The 19,891-nt window shown below is 44.9% G+C and overlaps 1 protein-coding gene across 4 annotated transcripts in view; it reads right to left on the bottom strand.

Annotated features, from left to right (window-relative positions):
- The window catches only part of LOC138199753 (AT-rich interactive domain-containing protein 1B-like), a 156,160-nt gene that overhangs the window by 17,490 nt on the left and 118,779 nt on the right, over positions 1-19,891 (bottom strand). For 2 of the 4 annotated variants that reach the window (XM_069151930.1, XM_069151931.1), the window contains exons 6-9: positions 19,334-19,420; positions 15,279-15,458; positions 7,030-7,351; positions 5,866-6,003 (exon numbers count right to left, since the gene is read on the bottom strand). In XM_069151930.1, coding sequence (XP_069008031.1) covers positions 5,866-6,003; positions 7,030-7,351; positions 15,279-15,458; positions 19,334-19,420 — 727 coding nt within the window. The remainder of the gene's footprint in view (positions 1-5,865; positions 6,004-7,029; positions 7,352-15,278; positions 15,459-19,333; positions 19,421-19,891) is intronic. The other 2 variants (XM_069151932.1, XM_069151934.1) reach the window with 1 other exon arrangement.

Genomic DNA, 19,891 nt, shown 5'->3' with positions numbered 1-19,891 from the left:
TGCAGAGTTGATGTTTGACAGTCTGTCGCTGCCGTTCTCCCTTTGCTGTTGTAGTAAAAACTGAGCAGCATGTATATCTGAAAGTCACAATAAAAAGGCAAAGTACACAACATATCCCCGATCAAACAAACAGATTGAAGATGAGCACGCAGCATCAGAGCAGAAAAACTCTTCTATCTTCCCCTCTCTGCTCCTTGCTTCTACAAATCCCCCCCGTCCCTTTTCTCCCTCTTCCTCCATCTCCCTATCCCACAAGTCATAATTTAACTAATTAAGGTGTGCTTTTCGAGAGGATCATGTTATTTGTTGCCATGGAGACAGCAGAAATCAATGCCACTCAGCCTCCCCTCTCTCTCTCTCTCTCTGGCGGCTCGTCACATGGTGTTGCAAGTGACATCAGAGGGGCTTATCTGCAACCTGCTGAACACTAACCATCCGCGTGTGTGTGTGCGTGTGTGTGTGCGTGTGCGTGTGCGTGTGTGTGCGTGTTTGCGTGTGTGTGATTGAAGGCATCGTCTATCATTGCATGCCAGGCAGGCCAAAGCCAGTGACATAGGGGCTGAAAGGGAACACCGTGTTTGGAACAATTTGGTGTATCTCCTGCTGACTCGAGATTATCTCCTGGACAACCATATAAAGAAGACGGGGAGAGAAGGCGAGATTGACAGAGAGAAAAGACATGTGCGGCGAAGAGAGACACAAGCTGCAAAAGAAATGGAAGAAAATGTCTTTTTGCCGTTTTATGTGGACGAAAAGAAAAACTCTATCCGGATTTATGTCAGTCAATTCCCTCTTAACTGGCATCTTTCTCTTATTCACACACTCACACAGACACATAATGTAATACCTCATGTTGGAACCGATACACATTGCCTGAGAGGAGGGATCGGCTTGGTAAACCTCCCCATAATCTCATCTCACAGATGTAATTAGTCATAGAGCACGGCTGATGATACATATGTAATCCCTCTATGGGGGCCGAGGTGCACCGGGGAGCTCCATGGCAAAGAAACAAGCACACCAAATCCACGCTTATCTGGCCCCATTTCCCTATAATGGGGGGAATATAGACTCCTTCGTGTGCTGCCTACGTGTTCCCTAAAAAGCTCTGCGTGAGTCAAGACACAGAAATAAATTTACCTTTTGATCGTTGCACCTTCTCAAGCAAGTAAAAATGTATTCTGCATGCAAACTCACACAAAACAGAGCGCTGCGACGCCAGCAAGGAAAAACAAGTTATGCGATGTGTCGAATACCTTCGAACCTCTTTTATCCACACTGTAAAAACGGTCATCACCACCGTAAGCGACAAAAGCACAAGTATCATGTGAATAGTGAAATATCCAAATCAACAACAACAACAACAACGGTGGTTTTTCGACTGTGGCGCTCTCCCATTATGACTAATTCATGTCATAAAAAAAGCCCATTAGAAAGCACTTGATGGAGGCACCGCACAGCGTTTAATCACACTTAATATATGCATGTGCCGCTATTGGGTGGGGGTAAAAAAAAAAAAAAAAAAAAAAAAAGGCACAGCGCATTCATCTTGCTCTCGGGCACCTTTGTGCTGTGAAAAAAAAAAAATAAAAAAAAAAGCATCCTGTTGCCGCAGACAGAGAAAGAGTGAGTGAAAGAACAGAGGGATGGAGAGATGGTAATGGAGGGAGAGGAAGAGAAGAACAAAAAAAGGAGGTGGAGGGAGGAAGGAGAGAAATTAAGGCTTGAAGAAGCCCAAGTAGAGTGTGTGTGGGTCCCCGGTGAACCGATGGGGGGCGTATCTTCAGCTCAGGGCCCCAGAGCTGGAAGTAACCGCTGTTCCATGAGACTGAGCCGAGGGAGCACACACTAAGAAACAGGGAAACATGGAGCCCAACACCATCAGGCCACCGCACTCTCAGTTTGCTGTCTGCAGGAGTGGCCCGAGGAGAGGGAGAGAGAGTGTTAGCATTCAGTCACCACGTCACAGGTTGTCTCTGATGTGGTGACTGAATGCTAAAACTATACGTATCTTTAAAAATTACCACCAGATGAAATAAAAGATCTCTGATATGCATCAACAAAGTTTTTTGTTTCGACTCCAGTCATAAAAAAAAAACGTAACTATTGTTCCCCCCCCCCCCCCCCACACACACACCTCTCCTTTTGCTATTCAGTCCACATGTGTGAAGGGCATCGGAGAAGGCCACTTTCACACTGTGGGCAGAGAGTGAGTGAGTGTGTGTGTGTGTGTGTGTGTGTGTGTGTGTCGAAGTGTGTCTGAGCGTCCTTGCGTTCGTGTGCAGGGTGGGCTCTGTTGCTAAGGGGATGCCATGGTTACGAGGTGCCAGCCAACCAGCTGACGATGTCTCTCTAGAAGTGGCAGCGCCTTTGTCCTTCATCCGTGGTGACAGGCCTGGCTGATGGCTCTCAGCGCCTCTAACTGGACGAGACAGCAGAATCGCTGCGACTGCAGGACCGTGCGACGGCCGCGCGTCCATCCCCATCGATCCCTCCGCTCGCTGCATGTTTAAGTGCGTGTGGAAGAAAGTGAGAGGAAAAGAGCCGGAGAGCGGCTGCTGCATAGAGGGATGGAGTGGATCGGCTGGAGGCTATGAATTATATATGGAGCCAATCTGTTCTCAGGGCAGCTCGGGCTCATTGCTCCTCTAAACTCCTGACTCAACTCACCGTGCACACTCACACAAACACAAACACCAGCACGCATGCACGCTGAAGGTAGACCAGAATAAACCCCCCGCAAAAAATAAAAGGACAGCTTTTAACATATTAAATCCAGAGAAAAGCTACTCTTCGCGTCTCCCTCCCCTCCTTCCCAAACATCAAACAGCTCAGGATGGATGGATGGAGGAGAAACCATTTATTTTGCCCATCTAATGAAAGCAGAGCGCTCTGCAAACGCTGCCAAGACTGCAAGCGACAAAGCGCCACAGGCAGCATCCCCCGTTCTTGACATTCAAGCGCTGCTCTTATTTATTTAGCAAATTTACTTACTAAGGAGGTCAGAAATGAATTATTTGGCGAGGATTTGCCTGGGAGCACTCTCCTCTTCTCTCTTCTTCCCTCTTCCAACATTTTTCTCCCTTCAATTTCCCTTTTATTTACAGCTCTTTTTTTCCCCAGCTTTGCTCTTCTTGTACTAAGTGCTTATTTTTCCGACAGTTCGCCCGTTCCTATAGCTCCAGGAACTTTCTGTAGAGTGTCGCCGGCAGCGCTGGAAAGTCATTTGAAAAGCCAATTCTGTCCTCAGAAGCTGCTGCCAAGAAAAGCTTATACCTTTTAATACTTTGTGTTCTTCTCTCTTCTCCAAAAAACAGAAAAGTATCCCTAACATCAATCTCCAACCCCAAGAAAATTATTTATATGGCACCTTGATTCCAAACAAACTCGTACCTCCTCCACATTGACTGGCTCGACATCGTCCACGTTATTTGAACACATCATACTGACGACGAGCAGCATCGAACACACAAAAGTCCACTTTTTTTATAACTCTGATACGACTTTCTTTTATCTATTTTAGAAATTAGGTTGCAGTGCACAATCAAGGCACGTATCATTTTACTCTTCGTTGATGACAGTAATTATAACAGCAGAAGAAACTTAAATTACTTGAATGCAGAAGATATGAGCAGAACAGCGTTTGACTTTGTCAGTAAAATAAATGCCATATTTCACTATTTTAACATAAAGCAGAGCCACAGGATTCTTGTTTATGTTCTCCAGACCGTCTTGGCCAACGCCGCTCCCCTCGACCACAAATCAAGCTGATTAACGGATAAAAGCGAGACATTTGTCTCCGATTCCTGTCCGCCGGTGGAGGAGAAACTCTGAGCGGGCTCGAGGGAAAAAAACACTCCATACGCCACATTTTATAAAGATTTAATCTCAGCCCACGCCTGCAGCCGTGGGATATCAGAAGTGGCCTTCCTCTGTTCATTTGGAATTCTTTTCACTCAGTGTAATGAAGCCGGAGTGTGTCTACGAGCGTGTGAGTGCGAGTCAGGAGAGGATGAGGATGAGAGGCAGAAATGTAGAGGATTATTGATGTGGTGAAGGGATGTTAAAAAGAGGAAGCGGGGAAGAGGCAGAAAGCAGCCAATGATATCGCTGCTAACTAGCCCCTGATTTAGAAGGTTGGGAGCGAGTGGCTGTGGCAGTCAGGGTTGATGCATCAAAGAGCCAAACTAGACATGTGCTACGACTAACAACTTGTTTCTCACACAGGGAACTAGGTCTGAATGTTTCACAGCGTAGCAGAGATCTGGAGCGCAAACAGGGTGCTGAAGCCTTTAACTGCAGGTTTTCGGAGGCCAATTTTCTCCTGATCTCCCTCAGATGTTCTAAAGTGGGATCTGAGGAAGAAAAACATAACAAAGCTGTGTTGGAGACAGCAGAGAACAAAAAGCAAATTGGGAGGAAGAAAGACTGAGAGAGATAAAACAGTCTGGGTAGGATAACAGAGCTGCACAGAGACGAAGAGGGCGATACAGTTGGGAGAGTTGGTAAAAAAAAAGAAAGAGAAACAGGTGGGAGGAGACAAGAAGAGAAGCAGACAAGGAGGGATGAAAGAGGCAGGATGAGCGACAGCAGACAAGAACAGCGGTGAAGGTGGCACAGACACTCTGACACGAGGTGTTCTGCAAAAACGTCCACCAGAGGAAAACATTTTTGATTTAAATCCGTCAAAAAAAAAAAGGAGAAAGACCCGTTCTGCCTAAAACAAAGTCCTATTTCTTGGTAAAAAAAAACTAACTTAAGAAGGCGGCAGAAATATGACAAATTATTCAAATTTGTGAGCACTGACCTGCTTTGGAGACCAGATTTATTTTACACTAGCTAGTTTATAAAAGTCTTTTGTAGTTCTAAATATCCACTGTCTGCATGTTGTTGTTTTTTTTTTTAATAGTAGTAGCTTGAAAAAATAAAGCAACAATTGGGATGTTTGAATTTGCATGAACAGCCATCGCAGACGAAAAGATAAAGAAAAGACTTTCTTTCAGATTTCAAACAAAAAAATCTAAATAAAAAGTCGTCACTGCGCCGGACTTTTTGCTTCTAATGTGATGTTTGCAGCGCGGCAAAAAACAACAACACATCATCGACTGCTTAGTGCAAAAGATGGAGAAACTGTAAAACACCGGACAAACAAAGGAACCCTCGGACACTTTCACAGTTCACAATGAATCAAAATGGATCTGTGTAAAGTTGGAGAAGCAGATGAAGGTTTGTAAACAAACAGAGACAGAGTGGAGGAGCGCGAGGCCTCCTCCTCCAGCACCACGGACAGCGACACCTCTTAGCGGCCGTGAGGAGAGACTGACAGGCGCTCTGATTGGTCCCAGCAGTGGGGATCATGTCATGCCACTTCTTATTGACAGCCCAGGCATCTCTTAATGGCTTGGCCAGAATTTGCATTGCCGAGTGTGTGTTTGTGTGTGTGTGTTTGTGGGTGAACAACACTGGGGGGCCCCCCTGATGCATGTAATTAATCACACATACTGTCAGGCACGCCACAGACCCCCTCCACCCCCCACTGCACACACAGTGTCATTATAGTGCACACAACAATCTGAAACTCAGTGAGTGTGTGTGTGTGTGTGTGTGTGTGTGTGTGTGTGTGTGTGTGTGCGCGCGCGCTCACTTGCTGTTGCCATTAGAGTGACTAAGAGATGCCTGTTATCATACTGATGACTGCAGTGATGGTGATGATGATGAAGGCTATTACAATAGTAATGATGATGACTCATCTTGTTTTGCTGTCAGAAATATCATCATGATCACTTTAGTTCTGTTCAACTTCAAACACACATGCAGCACACATCGAAAAGCAGACGCACCCATGCGGTGAGGTGATGGACATACCTGTGCAGCTGTGGGTGGGAGGGTGGCAGGATGGGTGGATGGTGAGGTCTGGGTGGAGGTGAAGGAGGTGGACAAGTGGAGGATGGGTAGGGCGTGGGCCTGTGGGGGGAGGCGGGGTACCTCGCGTACAGAGGCAGCCTGCAGACCGCCGACAAAAAGAGAAACTTCATCTGAAATATCATCAGCGGCTCGCAGTCTTCAGTCTGACTCATGTTTCAGCAGAAATGGGAATGAACATTGACGAATGTTAATCTGACACTTCAGACTGCTCCCGTGATGCATTGTTAGGAAAACCCTGCACCGACTGGAGGAAGCGCGGAAGCCCATCCTTCCTCTCCGAAGACAGCCATGTTTTCACAAGTTCCCCCGACAGGGTTCAGCAAAAGTTTACTGCCCACACAATCCCACAACAACCCCCGTCTCCAACTCGACAGGCACTCGTACAGTCAGAGCTCCGAGCTTGATGGAAAAATAATACCCCTTAACTCATCTACTGTTATAGCATCAAAGTGCTTTGTATTTGTGTTAAGGTGCTCGGTGTCACTGCTGTCTCTGGTGTTTTCACAGTTAAACCTGTGGTTTGCTTTTTCGTCTTTCATGTTTTGACAGGGCGGTATTCAGGCCATGCCGCCTTCTCACGAGCCAATCTCTCTCTCTCGCTCGCTCGCTCGCTCGCTCTCTCTCTGCAACAAATGGCACTCTGTGAATTGAGCCAGATATCAAAATGTCAGGCACTTTATGAGAAGTGTGAAAATAAGGTTCCACAATTGGCTCATAGAAGAGTGGAACCCCTGAGAACAAACTCTTGACTGCACATCTGAAAACAAAAAACAAAGAGAGTCTCTGTGGTGCTGTTCACCCCCCTCCCCTCCCCCACACACCCTCCACCCAGCAGATAGTACAAGTCCCTCACCAGGTAGTGACGTAAGGTAGAGACGCTTGCTGGTCCCTTATTTTAGAGATCCTACCCACTAATCCCAGCCATCTTTTTAAAATTAAGATCACTTCTAGGCCCATTACGGCAAAGTAAGGTGCTACTGTGATAAATGAATAAGCTCACATAATAACACGTATACAGCATAAATACAAGGGAAAATATCCTGATCTCTCAAATGAATCATCTCCTTTACAACGACAGCTCACGAGTCCTCGCTCTGCTCTTACCTGTTGTGTATTGAGTTGGCAGATCCCGGCATGGCCGCTGCTGTTGCCTCCTGGACTTTGCGGTTAGAGCTACCCAGAGAGGGAGGACCCATGCCTGGTCCAGCCGGCTGGGGCATGCTCGGTGAACTGGGGCCCATGGGCGGGTACGCCCGGTTCTGGCTGGCCGGGCCGTGGCTGCGTCCTCCAGGTACGGGCTGGCCGGGCCCCTGGCCGTGCATGGGGCTGGTAGCGTTCATTCCCAGACTGTTAGTCATGCCGGGACCCGGGCCGCTGTAGCTGCTACTGGCCGTCCCGCTGTAGTTAGAAGGCCGAGGGTAGTTACCTGGAAAAAGACGACGCGTGAATCAGCCGCAGAACAGCTTCAGTGAAACGCTCCAGCCGCAGATGGATTTTATAAATCACTTCATTCAGTGAGCTTGTCAGTTGATCCTTTTACCAACAACATTTCAATCCATCAGGAAAATAATGCTGCTGACGGATGAAGAATGAGGAACATAAAGAGCAGGACTAACTTCTGATTCACGACCTCGACAGACTACAGTGGATGCAGGAAAAACTATTTTGGGTGTGAAATGGTGACATCTTTCACAGCTGTAGGTTGCTGGATGGCCCCGGGAACAATTGCCAAGCTTAAGGCTGACTTTGTGAACCACTTGAGAGGAGCTCTAATCTGCAGTAAATGCTTTCTTGCTGCCCTGGAGTGCAACACGGCCACGATGCCAGAAGCTTTCCTAAGGCACACTTAAACCCCTCCATTTTGGCTTTAAAAGCCCGGCTCCACTCCAACTGCAATAAGAGCTGAAAGACAATCACCATGCCGTCAAAGACAACATGTACATACATCCAGGCAGACGAGACGACACCTACTGTACACGTAAGTGCTGTTCTCACCCCCGCACACACAGAGCACACAACATTGCACTCCCTCTGCAGGCGCTGAGCCTTTTCCATACTCCCTCCCTGGGACAAATCCCCTGCAAAATAGAAATGGAAAATGTGGCATCCTCCATTGTGACGGGGGCTATTTATTTTGATTTGATTAAGGGTGCTTTAGTTGGGCCTCACTGCTTAATCCTCTGAGAATATGTCTGGAAAAGGGGATCAAGTCCCTTTAAAACCTGAAGGCTTTTCCGCACACTCAAACGAGGGAAAGTTAAATGACAATATTCCACACGGGAGGAAAAAAACAGAGACTTTAAATGGAAATGGTTCCCAGTGTCCTCGAACTGCTTCAGCGAAGACACTTTCCACATGACATGAGGCTGTGAGTCCAACAGATAGAGAGAAAGAGAGAGCAGGAGGAAGCAGCAAAGGGTGGGTGGGGGGGGTGGGGTGGGGTGGACAGACAGAGGAGGGGGGGGGGGGGTGAAACTCCTACCCTCTCAACCCCCGAGATAGGATTTATATTGAATCAAAATAAAAGTCTTTCCCATAAAAGTCAGCAACTCCACTTGAATTTGTCCAGAAATTGTGATGAAATCTACTGTGGGAGACGGGAAAAGAAGAAGCGGATTATTTCTGGGGAGGCTTTGGTGAGTCGGTGAGCTGAGTACGGCTGACACCTGTCAAGGGTTTTGGGGCTATAATAGGGAAGCGTTCAGGAAGAAAGGATGTCTGCTAACGAACACAGAAGGATATGTACGGCGTACAGTACATGCGTGTACGTGTGCGTGAGAATCTGCTTGACTGTGTGGCCGCATCTATAATACTTCGGAGACCTCGCAACCCATGAAAGGCACATTTCCAAGTTTCTTATAAGCGACTGTGGAAAATCCTGGGAACGCTGCCCTGAAGCCTCCGTGCACTCAGCTCAGCTGGAGGGTTTTCTGAAGCTGAACGAGGCCCCAGTGAGCAGCCTCCTCTCCGTCCTCTTCGGACAGCTGTTGAAACCCATGTCGTGGCCGTCTGCCATAATTCTCAATCGCATGGGCGGACACTTTGTGGTTTTTGGCCCTGATGACTGGCTGAGGCTTCAGCACACCTCCCGGAGAGTTGTTTATATCATTCACTCCCCTTTTTTTTGGACAATCTGCATTCTTTTTTTTTCCCGGACGGGTCAAAGCCCCAAAAGTGGGAGTGAGCGTCTGGGAGTTTCCATGAGATTTTGTTCCAACTTTTTTTTCACTGCGGTGCTGAGACGCTACACCAAATCTAACTGAGGGAGGAGGTTTGTGCTGAGGAAAATGTGTCATTAAGGCAGCACTGAGAGAGCATTTTGATGTACTACCATTCAAGATGTTCTAGTTGTGGGCTATGTTTGCCTCGGCTGACAAAAGAAAGACAGAGGAGCAGTGGGATACGGTTAATGCTAAGCTTTCCTGTGAGAGTCTCGCTCGGTCCTGACAAGAATGATTCACTTCCTGAAGGATTGGTGCTGCGCCAGAGTGCTTCTTCAAGGACAGATAGCGCCCTAACCCACTTTTTAAAATGACTGAGAGCTCAACCTTAAAAATCCTAGGTGTTTTTATAAGAGCCATTCATGCTTTCAATGACTTTGGAAGTGCTATTAGATTACAGCAGATGAGGAATTTGGATCATAGCTGAGGAAGAACTAGTCCAATTTAGAAAAAAAAAGAAGCAGTGGCGACTCAACGCGGTGATATATTTATAGAATTTAAATGAGGATATGTTGTGCAGACCTGGTAAAAAAGAAAAGACGTCCTTTTGACTCAGCTCTTTCGGTTTATTTCCACCAGGAAATGAATCTGTCTTTACTTGTAAGTTATTGTGAGCTACACAAGCCGGCTTATTGTACAAACTCTAACGTCTGAATACTGATGTTCAAACAGGCCTTTACAAATAAAATATGCAGCGTTAGCTTATATAGTGCACATGTTTGCACTAGTATGAAAGCACAGAAGTGTGTCATCTCCTTTACCTACTTTGCATGCTACTGCTACGACTCTGGAAACTAATCAAGGAGGGACGAGAGGCAAAGAGGACAAGGAGGATGTCATTTCTTATTTGCACCTTCTCACGTCCTTGCGGCTCAGTCTTGGTTTCTCGCCGGCTTCTCAGCACTCGGTGCCTTTGGGGAGTCTTGGTGGTATTTATAGCGCGATGGAGGAGAGGAGAAGGAGAAGGAGAGCTCATGGTGCTTCGCTCACAATTACATGGAAATTCCCGGCACGGTCACGCATTTGGCGGACGCTATATCCTGCGCCGGGTTTAATCCCTGCAGTCCCGCGGGAGAACTGGAGTGTGACCGACTAGATTACTGTCGACTGCTTCCTCAGCAGACTGGACCGACCAATGCTAACAGCCGCAGCAGTCATTCTCCCGCCTGTACGGTAGAGTAAGGTATGACGGTTCACCAATGCGCCCTCGGGACCTGTGAACTCCATCAATAAGGAGTGGAACGCAGATTACATGCCTACATGCTTGAGCTGCCAAGGACAGCAGCGTGGGCCGGCTATCCATGTCCACATGTGGCTGAACACAAATAAAAGAAATGAAAAACAGCATTTTTCTCTCTTACTTTTCAGTGTGTCTACGAGTGTAATCACCCTGGTACTCAGTTTGTCCTATTTTAGTAAGGAGTTTTTTAATGTGAGTGCTCCAAGACATTTTTTTTTTCTTCTGATGCCACTTAAAGTGTCACACTCTTTTACTTAAATACTAATTCCAAATGTTTTTAAAACAGTTTAATCTGTTTTTAGCAGTTCAATCCCTTGAAATTGGGCAGATCAATAATACAAGTCATTTACACAGAAAAACAATTTCCCACTTTCTTTACAGTATACAGCTTTAAGACTCAGTCTTAGGTTGCAGTATTCGTGTAGGACTTGCTGGGATGGATGTATTTTTTGCAGCAGCATCTCTTGCCTGAGGCCCCCCACGTCTTCTCCTAGCCACCTCAGCACCTTCCCCGGCAGGGAACCTGAGCTGGGGTGTGCCTTGGGGCTGCTGAGCTCCACACACTGTCAATTTCCTCCGAAAACCTCCACTCCCTCCCCTGGGCGCTGGCTCAAGTCATGGCTTTTTTTTTTTTTTTTTTTCCTCTCTTTTTGGCCGAATTACATTGCGGCTCCGGCAAGGCACCAAGGCTTAAAAGTCCTGTCTGATGCATGGTCATTACCAGCAGAGTGCTTAACCCCTCGAGGGGGGTGTATGTGGTGGAGGAAACTATGCGATGTGTGGGAGAGAAAGCAGAGCCGAGACTCCAAATCTCTTTCCTGTAACGGCAGAAGATCCTTCTCCCACGTCTGTCTGTGTCCACTGCTCTAGACATGCTGGCTGTGGACCATGTCCGAGTGCATGTCTCAGAAACAGCTGTTGGACTCATTTGAGTCTTGAGAAGAGCCTGATATCAACACGGCAGTAAGATATTTGAATAAAGTGCGCTTTCAAAAGACAGCTATAAGCATTTAACTGCTTCAACATTTTTCTGAATCACTGGGCCGTCCTCTCATTCAGACGCTGAGGAAACAGACAAAAATGGAAAAGCTTTCGCAAGCTCCAGCTGGAAGAAAGCCTTTGGTTATAGGAAGCACACTTATCTGAACAAAGATCTCTGGAAACAGCTAGAAAATATTCTGTAGAAGGATCATATCCTCCTGCAGGCTCATGTATCACCATAACTGTGTATTGGATGGACCTGATGTAGTCGATTACACGAGCTGCACTGAAGCTGTTAACCCCTGATAAAAAAAAAGCAGTGCACAGCCTTTATAGTAACTCAACACTGTTTTTATGTTCTTTGGTGAGCGACTAACTTCTCGGCATCTTGGTGTGTGTGTGTGTGTGTGTGTGTGTGTGTGGTACTGCTGAATATTTTATATCAGACACTGCACTCAGAAACACAACCTAAAGCTCTCCCAGCACAGACAGGCCAAGAAAAACAGCAGAGCAGAGTTCAGGAACTTGGAGTGAGTTTCCGTGTTGGCTAATTTGTTCTTGCGCTGGGGAGAGGGAAGGGAAGCAGATGGAGCTGTCGTTAGGAACAATGACCAGCAGCTGTCTGCCCCGGTCACCCTACACAGGCCCCGGACGGGCCAAGTACTCTGACGACTGGCTATATCCTGGAGTCCATATAAAACCTTGACATTAAGAATATTAGGGTAAAGGCAGCCAAAAAACACACCTTTGAACCTGGTTCAACTTTTACCAAAAGCAAAATGGAACACCAACCATGTGCAAAACTACATTCCTCATCCAGGAAAGTATAACTTCTGCTTTTAACCTTATAAAAATATTTAATAGTCTTTTTTATTATTATTTTTGTTGTGATGTGAAGGTTTTGGTGACTGGAACTCCTGGGTTGTATTTTCTTTTCTGACCTTAACAAAATGTTCCCCAACAATGAAGTACTCCCTTTTTTTTTCTTCTTCTTCTTCTTTTAGGAAGTGCTATTTTCTGAATGGCTGCCAACCAGGAATTAGAGGTTCGGGTTAAGGTAAGGATAATTTATTACAAAGTGACCGTTAATGGGTGTATGTGTAATTACTTTAGTTGAGTACAGTAAATATAGCAGCTATATTTTTGAGTTTCTCGTTCCTGGCAATAATTCACCAATGCAGCAACTCGACTGCCATGTTTGTTGTGCTGCTGTCTGAAAATACCCCCCCGAGTGCTGATACGGGAGAGATGGAGGTCAGTTGCGAGTTTTTATTTGACTGCGAATACAGATAGTCCATATATAAAGTGTATATTGTATGTGTGTGATGAGAGGACAGCGGGTCTGAGCTGTCCTCTCTTTTCTCTGAAGGGAACATCTCTCCTGTCAACCGAGTGAGATTTCACGCTCATCTGCCTCCCGAGCTTCTTCCAGGCTCGTCTGCCTCGCTGTCGCTCTCTGCTTACTTCATTTCTCTTTTTCTCTTTGCTTACTGGGCTGTCAGCCCAGCCTAAGTCACATTAAGAGATAAGAGTGGGCGGAGAAGGGAGACCAAATACCAAATGCATTTGGGCTATTAATCAACATTAACAAATGTGAGGGAGAGGCCGCAAATTTGTGAAAACACATGCATGGATGGGCGCATTTATCAAGGTGACACATTAAAACACATTTACCAAAAAGTACCATAATGTTTCCTCTGGTGTGTCGCCAAAGGCAGAAAACGAAGTACAACAGCAGATGTCAACGTTTGTTGAATGGCTGGGAGTTATGCGTTGGAGAAACAAGCGAGCGGAGACCGCTTAATTATAGAAAAATAATCTAAACTTTTTTACCCCAATTTTCCTGGAATCTGTGACTTGTATTTTTTCCCCAAAGTTTTTTCCAAGCGTTGACTGATCTGACACGTTTTCAAAGATCAAACATTAGTGGAAAGTTACTTAAAATTGTGAACCTAAAAGTTAAAAGCAATTAAGTGAATTAATATCCGGAAACACTGCAGTGACATCTTAAATTAGTGGAGACGTTTTCTGCATGGAGGATCTAGTAGGTTGACTGGATATAGTTTTAGTTAGCTACATTAAAATGTGAATACTTTTAGTCTCTTGAAATACTTTTGTCTGTAAATGTTTAACAATTGCAAATGACTACTATTTCTATTAGTATTTGAAATCTTATGTTTATATGCTGTGCTTTTTAACACAGACGTTTTCTTTTTAAAGTTTCTCCCCTTGTTTGTGAAGGGAAATGGTGACATAATTATATCAGAAGTCCCTATTTTTATGACTCGGTTTAGCATCAAGGGAGATGCAAGACTGCCCTTTTTTGGATATAATAGTCTACTGCAAACACTTTACTGAGCTCAGAGAAGTATCTAACCATATATTCGAAGGAAATCTGGTATTTACTCGCCAATTATACATGTTTAAGTAGCAAAATATGAATGACGAATAGTTTATGGAAAACATAAAAAAAATATGGCCCGTTTTGTTTGAGGCTAAAAACAAAACATGAATCCAGAATTGGAGATCATCATTCAGTGTATAACCCGCAGTCTGCCTTGTCAGTCTGAGCTTTAGCTCATAATCTTATCATGAGGAGGACCAAGAGGTGCGTCCAGGGTTCAAGTGTCTCATGAATATTCTGAGTCACGTCTCTTTTTAATGCCCACAGAGGGATCCACCACACAGGACGGGGGAGGACTCCACCTCCGGGTGTGTGTGGGAAGTTGTAGAAAGAAGAGAGGAGGAGACAAAACACAGGATGGAAATGTCTTTCAAAGTGAGTCTGTTTGTAGTCCTCATTAGAAAAACTCTCTGACACAAATGCCACTGATGTCAAGGCCCAGTGTGACTGTGAGAAGGAAGACGACACTCATCAAAAAAATGTGTGGTTCCCATCTGGGGCCAAATTCCTTTAAAACCTCTCTGAAGGGACGATATGAGGGATTCATCTTCCCAATGTGACGAGTCAGAGAGGAGAAGCTGCTCCACAAATGTGATGTCAGGTGAACTTCACCACAGCGCCTGTTGGTGGTTTTCATGATTAATAATCCATTGTGAGGCTTGACAGGAGTCGTAATTTGTGGAAATCAAAGTCTCTCACTTTTGATACCGTTTCTTAATCTGTGGCCTGAAATATTAATCGTCATCTCACTGACGCAGTTTTATGATTTATGCTCCATGAGGACAATTTCTCACTGGAGCCACAAAATAAGGACACACTCCTGTTTGAAAGAATCCTGACAATTGGACTGAGTTTTTAGTAAAATAACATTCGACTCATAGATCAACCCTTGTGTGTTCGATATTATTGGCTCAGGTAAAATAACATTTCAGTAAAATTCTCTCTGAAGTAATATGCAGCTAAATTTGGCACTTTGTGTGGACAAGTTCTTCTAATTTTAGATAAATGAGAAGTGACATAAAAACTATTTTACACTATAACTGATATTCTCACATCCTTTTTTTTTTTTTAACATTGTGTACAGCAGTTTGTTGTGTACGGTTGAAAAGCACCATGCTGCAGATAGATGTGTAATTTCTCACCTTAAAATAGCCCACAAACCAACATGTTTCAAATAAAAAATATCACACATTATTATTATTATTGACAATACATTATAACTGTTCAGCGCAGATCACCACAGAATCTAAATTGCAAAAAATATGCAGAAATCCCAATCTTGTAAGCAAAGAGCTCTCTTCTCTAATAAAACTCTTCATTGAATGAAATACTTTCCTGAACGTGTAGTTTACTGTCCAGTCTTGTGAATAGTTACTGAGTATTTATGTTGTGCATTTAATATGAAGCATTGATAATACATGAGCTAGTCTTCCAGAAACTTCTATTCTTTTAGGTGTACTTGCAGCAATGAAAAGACATTTTGATGTGTGGTAATAAAGGCTCCAACCTTGGTGTCCATACTGGGGTCCTTGAGGTCCGTATGGGCCCGTGGGTCCAGTTTGGGAGAATGGACCCATACCGGGATACAATGGGCCCCCAGGGGATGGGTGTGGGGACATGGGAGGTCCGGACTGTGGGGAGGCAAACTGGGAGCCCGCCTGGTTTCTCTGCATGTTGGACATGAACCCTGAAACACACCGACGTAAAAAGCTTAATGTCAGCTCCTTGTTTCTGAAGTCCTGACAACGCAGAGACTTCTCCAGTCGCCAACATACCTGCGAAGTGAAATCACATGTTGACTGACTGAACGAGGACAGTTGTTGCACAACAAATCTGGATTATCAATCCACCCTCCTCGTGTAAAACGAGCTTCCTTTTGACAAAAGCAGTAATCCGTTGTCTTACCAGTGGCTTCTGTTACTCGTAGAGACACTATGGTGACCAGAGAGTATTCAAAACATACAACCGAATGACAGGCTGACATACAAAAGAAACCATCAGCTCTAATAAACACACACCGGGTTTTATCACTTGCAAAAGAACAAGTGAAGCGTATATCTGGCCAGAGATGTGTTTAGCTGTAAAAGTTGAGTCTAAGTGTACACTTAAAAGAAGAGTTAAATTAAAAATTATTTTTAAAAAGCCATCCGTTTGCTCCACTCTCTACAGAGGAGCCAGAGATTTCACCACGGCTACTACGTTATTCTCAGCCATCCTGTCAATAGATGTGCCAAAGCCTCTCAGGCCCAAACGCGAATGCACCATTCAAATTGACATTTGGAGCGATTGTCGCCAGGGCTTCACTCTTTCAAGCTGAGCCGTTGTTTTTTTCAAAACCCACAGAAAGGTCCCCCGATCCGCCACGAACGAGGAAAGGTCGCAGAGCGGCTAGTGAGGGAAAAGAGAGTTTGTGTGGGTGTGTAGATGCATGTGTGTTGATGGGTGGAGGGGGGGATTAGTTGTTGTAGATTAGGTGGAAATGGATTGGGTCCGCTCAACTGTAAACTTTGATAGCCATCCACTTTGTTGAGTGAGCGCGCATAGGTCGACTCTTTAGTGCGTTCGGGGAAACGACGGAGTCGGAAAGTGCAAGTTGACACTTGTATAATTCTTTTTTTCTGCTAAGAGGGCAACAGGAGATGTGAAGAAAAGGGGGGAGGCAGATACAGCTTTCAAAATGTACATTCAATGTGTGCTTGCGTGCACATACACGCGTTTTTTTTTTTTTTTTTTTTTTTTTTTTGTGTGGTGAAGAGACGAAGGCCAAAACAGAAAGAGAGGCAGTGACAGAGAAAGTGTGTGTGGGAGGGAAAGACGGTGCAACGGAGGGAAAGAGCGATCGGGGCCTGAAAGTGCTTAGGCTGCGAGTGCTGGGTTTAAGGAGCGAGGACATTATTGTAATGTTTTGCTTCCATTAGGGTAAGGGGATTCTGGGAGAGGAGGAGAAAAAAATACAGTGTGTAATACCGCACTTTAAATTGCCTGGAAAATGGATGGGGAGAGGAACATTGTGCAGACAGTGCTAAAAGCAAATAACACATTCAAGGATTTTTCTCTCTCTGCTTCGTTCCCTCTCCACACACACATAAACACACACACACACACATAAACACACACACACACACACACACATAAACACACACACACACACACATAAACACACACACACACACACACACACACACACATATAAACACACACACACATATAAACACACACACACACATAAACACACACACACACACACACATAAACCTTTCTCTCTTTCTGGCAAAGTGAATGAAGCGCTCAGCTGGACAACAACAGGCAGGCAGCAAAGCACGCGAGAGAAAGTGTTGGGGGGGTGAGGGGGGGGGGCATTCAGAGGATTTATGGAAATGAAGAGCGGAGAGAGGCTCTTAGGGAGGAAGGCACTTGAGCAAAGTGGGGCGTGCGTTTAGAGGAGGAGGAGGGTGGGTGGGTGGGGGTGAGGGCGAGGGGGGTGGGGTGGGGGGGTTAATCCTAGCTAGGAAAACAGCAAAAACAACAGCCAACCCTGTTAACCATGCTGTGTTGTTTTCCTGGACTTAGGCCGGGGAGAGCTCGAGGTTTACAGGCATTAGAGAGGAGCATTAAATCTCCGACTTGATTTCATCATGTTGGGAAATAACCTTTTACAGAGCCTCGCTCCCTCTCTCCATCTTCATCTATCCACTCCCTCTGTCTCTCTGTGATGTTAACTGCTCTTTGGTGGGTGATAGAGTGGGAGCATCACAGTCGTTCCATTAACGTTACATCCAAGTCTTTCGGGGATTTTTTTTTTTCCCCTCCCAGTGTTGTGTCCATGCAGATTATTTATTTTACATGAGCGATTCTGCTGTTTTAAGTAATGCTCGAGAAGTGGCCATAATTGCTGGAAACAATATCCAGTTGGGCCGGTACATGCGGCTTGCGGGTTTGCATTCATATTCTAAGCCTTTGGCAACAAGTCGTGTCCAAAGCTGAAGTATCTCCATCAAAAGAACACACTCTGATTTGAAACGAGTCCAGCAGAAGTTGACTGAATGGTTTCCTGTTAAATTTGTACCAAACCACAATTTTCCCATGACCATGAAGTTGGCCACAGATGAAACGTAACGCTGAGGCCTAGTGTGTATGTGTGTGTGAGTGTGTGTGTGTGTGTATGTGTGAGTGTGTGTATGTGTGTGTGTGTGTGAGTGTGTGTGTGTGAGAGTGTGTGTATGTGTGTGTGTGTGTATGTGTGTGTGTGTGTGTGTGTGTGTGTGAGTGTGTGTATGTGTGAGTGTGTGTATGTGTGTGTGTGTGTGTGTATGTGTGAGTGTGTGTATGTGTGTGTGTGAGTGTGTGTGTGTGTGTGTGTGAGAGAGTGTGTGCACGTGTGTGTGTGTATGTGTGTGTGTGTGTGTGTGTGTGTGTGTGAGTGTGTGTGTGTGTGTGTGTGTGTGTGTGTGAGTGTGTGTATGTGTGTGTGTGTGAGTGTGTGTATGTGTATGTGTGTGTGTCTGTCCCTGATTAGCTTCAACTACAACAACTATCACCTGATCAAGTAGGATTTGAAAAGGTTACAAGTGATTTATCTTTTATTTATCTTTTATTTTATTTTTTTACACTTTTCCAAAGTTTTATTTTCATTCTTGATATTTTTGTGGTTTTAAGTCCCAAAATCCATCACAATATACTTCACATCTACACTCTTTAACTTCTCTCTGCTGTTCTACCAAGAACAGGCTGTTTTGTGTCGGTGCCTGTGAGGCTCATCGATATCAATGAGGCTCTCCTCTGATTGGTCGATTCTTTTCTGAGTGACAAGCGCCTTTGGCCAACCACGGGGTTTCTTTGGTGTTGTAGCTTGTTGCTCTGCGACAGCATTACTGCTCAGTGTTTTCTTCAACGTATAAAGTTGGACGGCAGGCCGCTCTGAAGCGGACATGTGACATGAGCATGAGTCTGTGACATCACAAACTTGTGGAAGTCGAAACAGCGGAATTTCTGAATATGGGCTGTGTACATTTGAGTGTTTTGACACTTTTAGTGTTTAAATAGCTCCTAGGCCTACCTTGTAATAGAAAAAAAAAAAAGCATAATGTGGGGCCTTTAAGCCAGTAAAGTCAAATTGCTTGTTTACATCTCTGTGCCAATATTTTGCGCTCCAAGTCGTCATATTCCCTGAGAAAGAAAATGTTTCATTACAGGCACTGTTATTCTCTGAGCTTTGTTAACATACCATTTCTGTTTTCTCTTTGTTACGGTCTCTAATCTTCATGCACCCCTCGCTGGTGTGGAATGTAAAGACACAAACTCTTTCCACTTCGGACAAATTTGACTTTGGAAGAAAACAGGCTCTTTTCTCTCTTATCTGAGAGTGACGCACAATGGGAACTTTTTATGGAAACTATTTATGTAGAGTAAAAAGTTCCCGTGTGCTCGCCGTCACATCACATTAAACATAAAGCATCTCATAAACACACATTCTTTCCATCTCTGTCGACCTTCTCTATCTACAAGGCCATACAACAAAGTCCTGCAAAAGGCTCAGACACGTAAAGTAATATATATACACACCTCTCTCCTGAGTCATAGGTGAGCGTGTGATTGGTGGATGGGCTCCATCTGGTCCGTTTCCAGAGCTCTGTGGTGCCATGGTTGAACCTGAAGAACAACATGAAGTCAGGGCGTGAAGATCCAGGCATCCCAGTGACGACAACACATTTTAGGGTGACAATGGTACAATAAAGTTGTCACATTATAAGAAAATGTTTGGCATAAATTGAATTCCTTCTTTGTGTGAAAGTCAACAGAAAATGGATTTATATTTGCTTTTTGTCTATTTTGCTTGAAAACTGAAAAAACCCCGACGTAACAATTAAACCTTGAAGGACCACCTTTGTTTTTCGTTCTGTATTTCTGTCACCGACACAAAAGTTACTGGATTCAGAAAGTTTTCTGCCATTTGACGGACAAAAGAAGAACAATGAGGGATCAGAAAAAGCTGAAGGTTTGTGTTTTTTGACTGAGACTTGCCACGGCTTTGTTTCTTGAGCATTGATTAGAGGGTTTAATGCCAAATTTAGCCTTCGCAGACACAGAGAGCTGAGAACAATTACTATACATGAAGTTGTT

The sequence above is a fragment of the Embiotoca jacksoni genome, unplaced genomic scaffold (genome assembly GCF_022577435.1).
Source record: "Embiotoca jacksoni isolate LCO1_2020_lvr unplaced genomic scaffold, fEmbJac1.0.p SCAF_18, whole genome shotgun sequence".
Taxonomy (NCBI): domain Eukaryota; kingdom Metazoa; phylum Chordata; class Actinopteri; family Embiotocidae; genus Embiotoca; species Embiotoca jacksoni.
The sequence above is the reverse complement of the archived record's forward strand: the minus strand, read 5'-3'. Positions and strand labels throughout refer to the sequence as shown.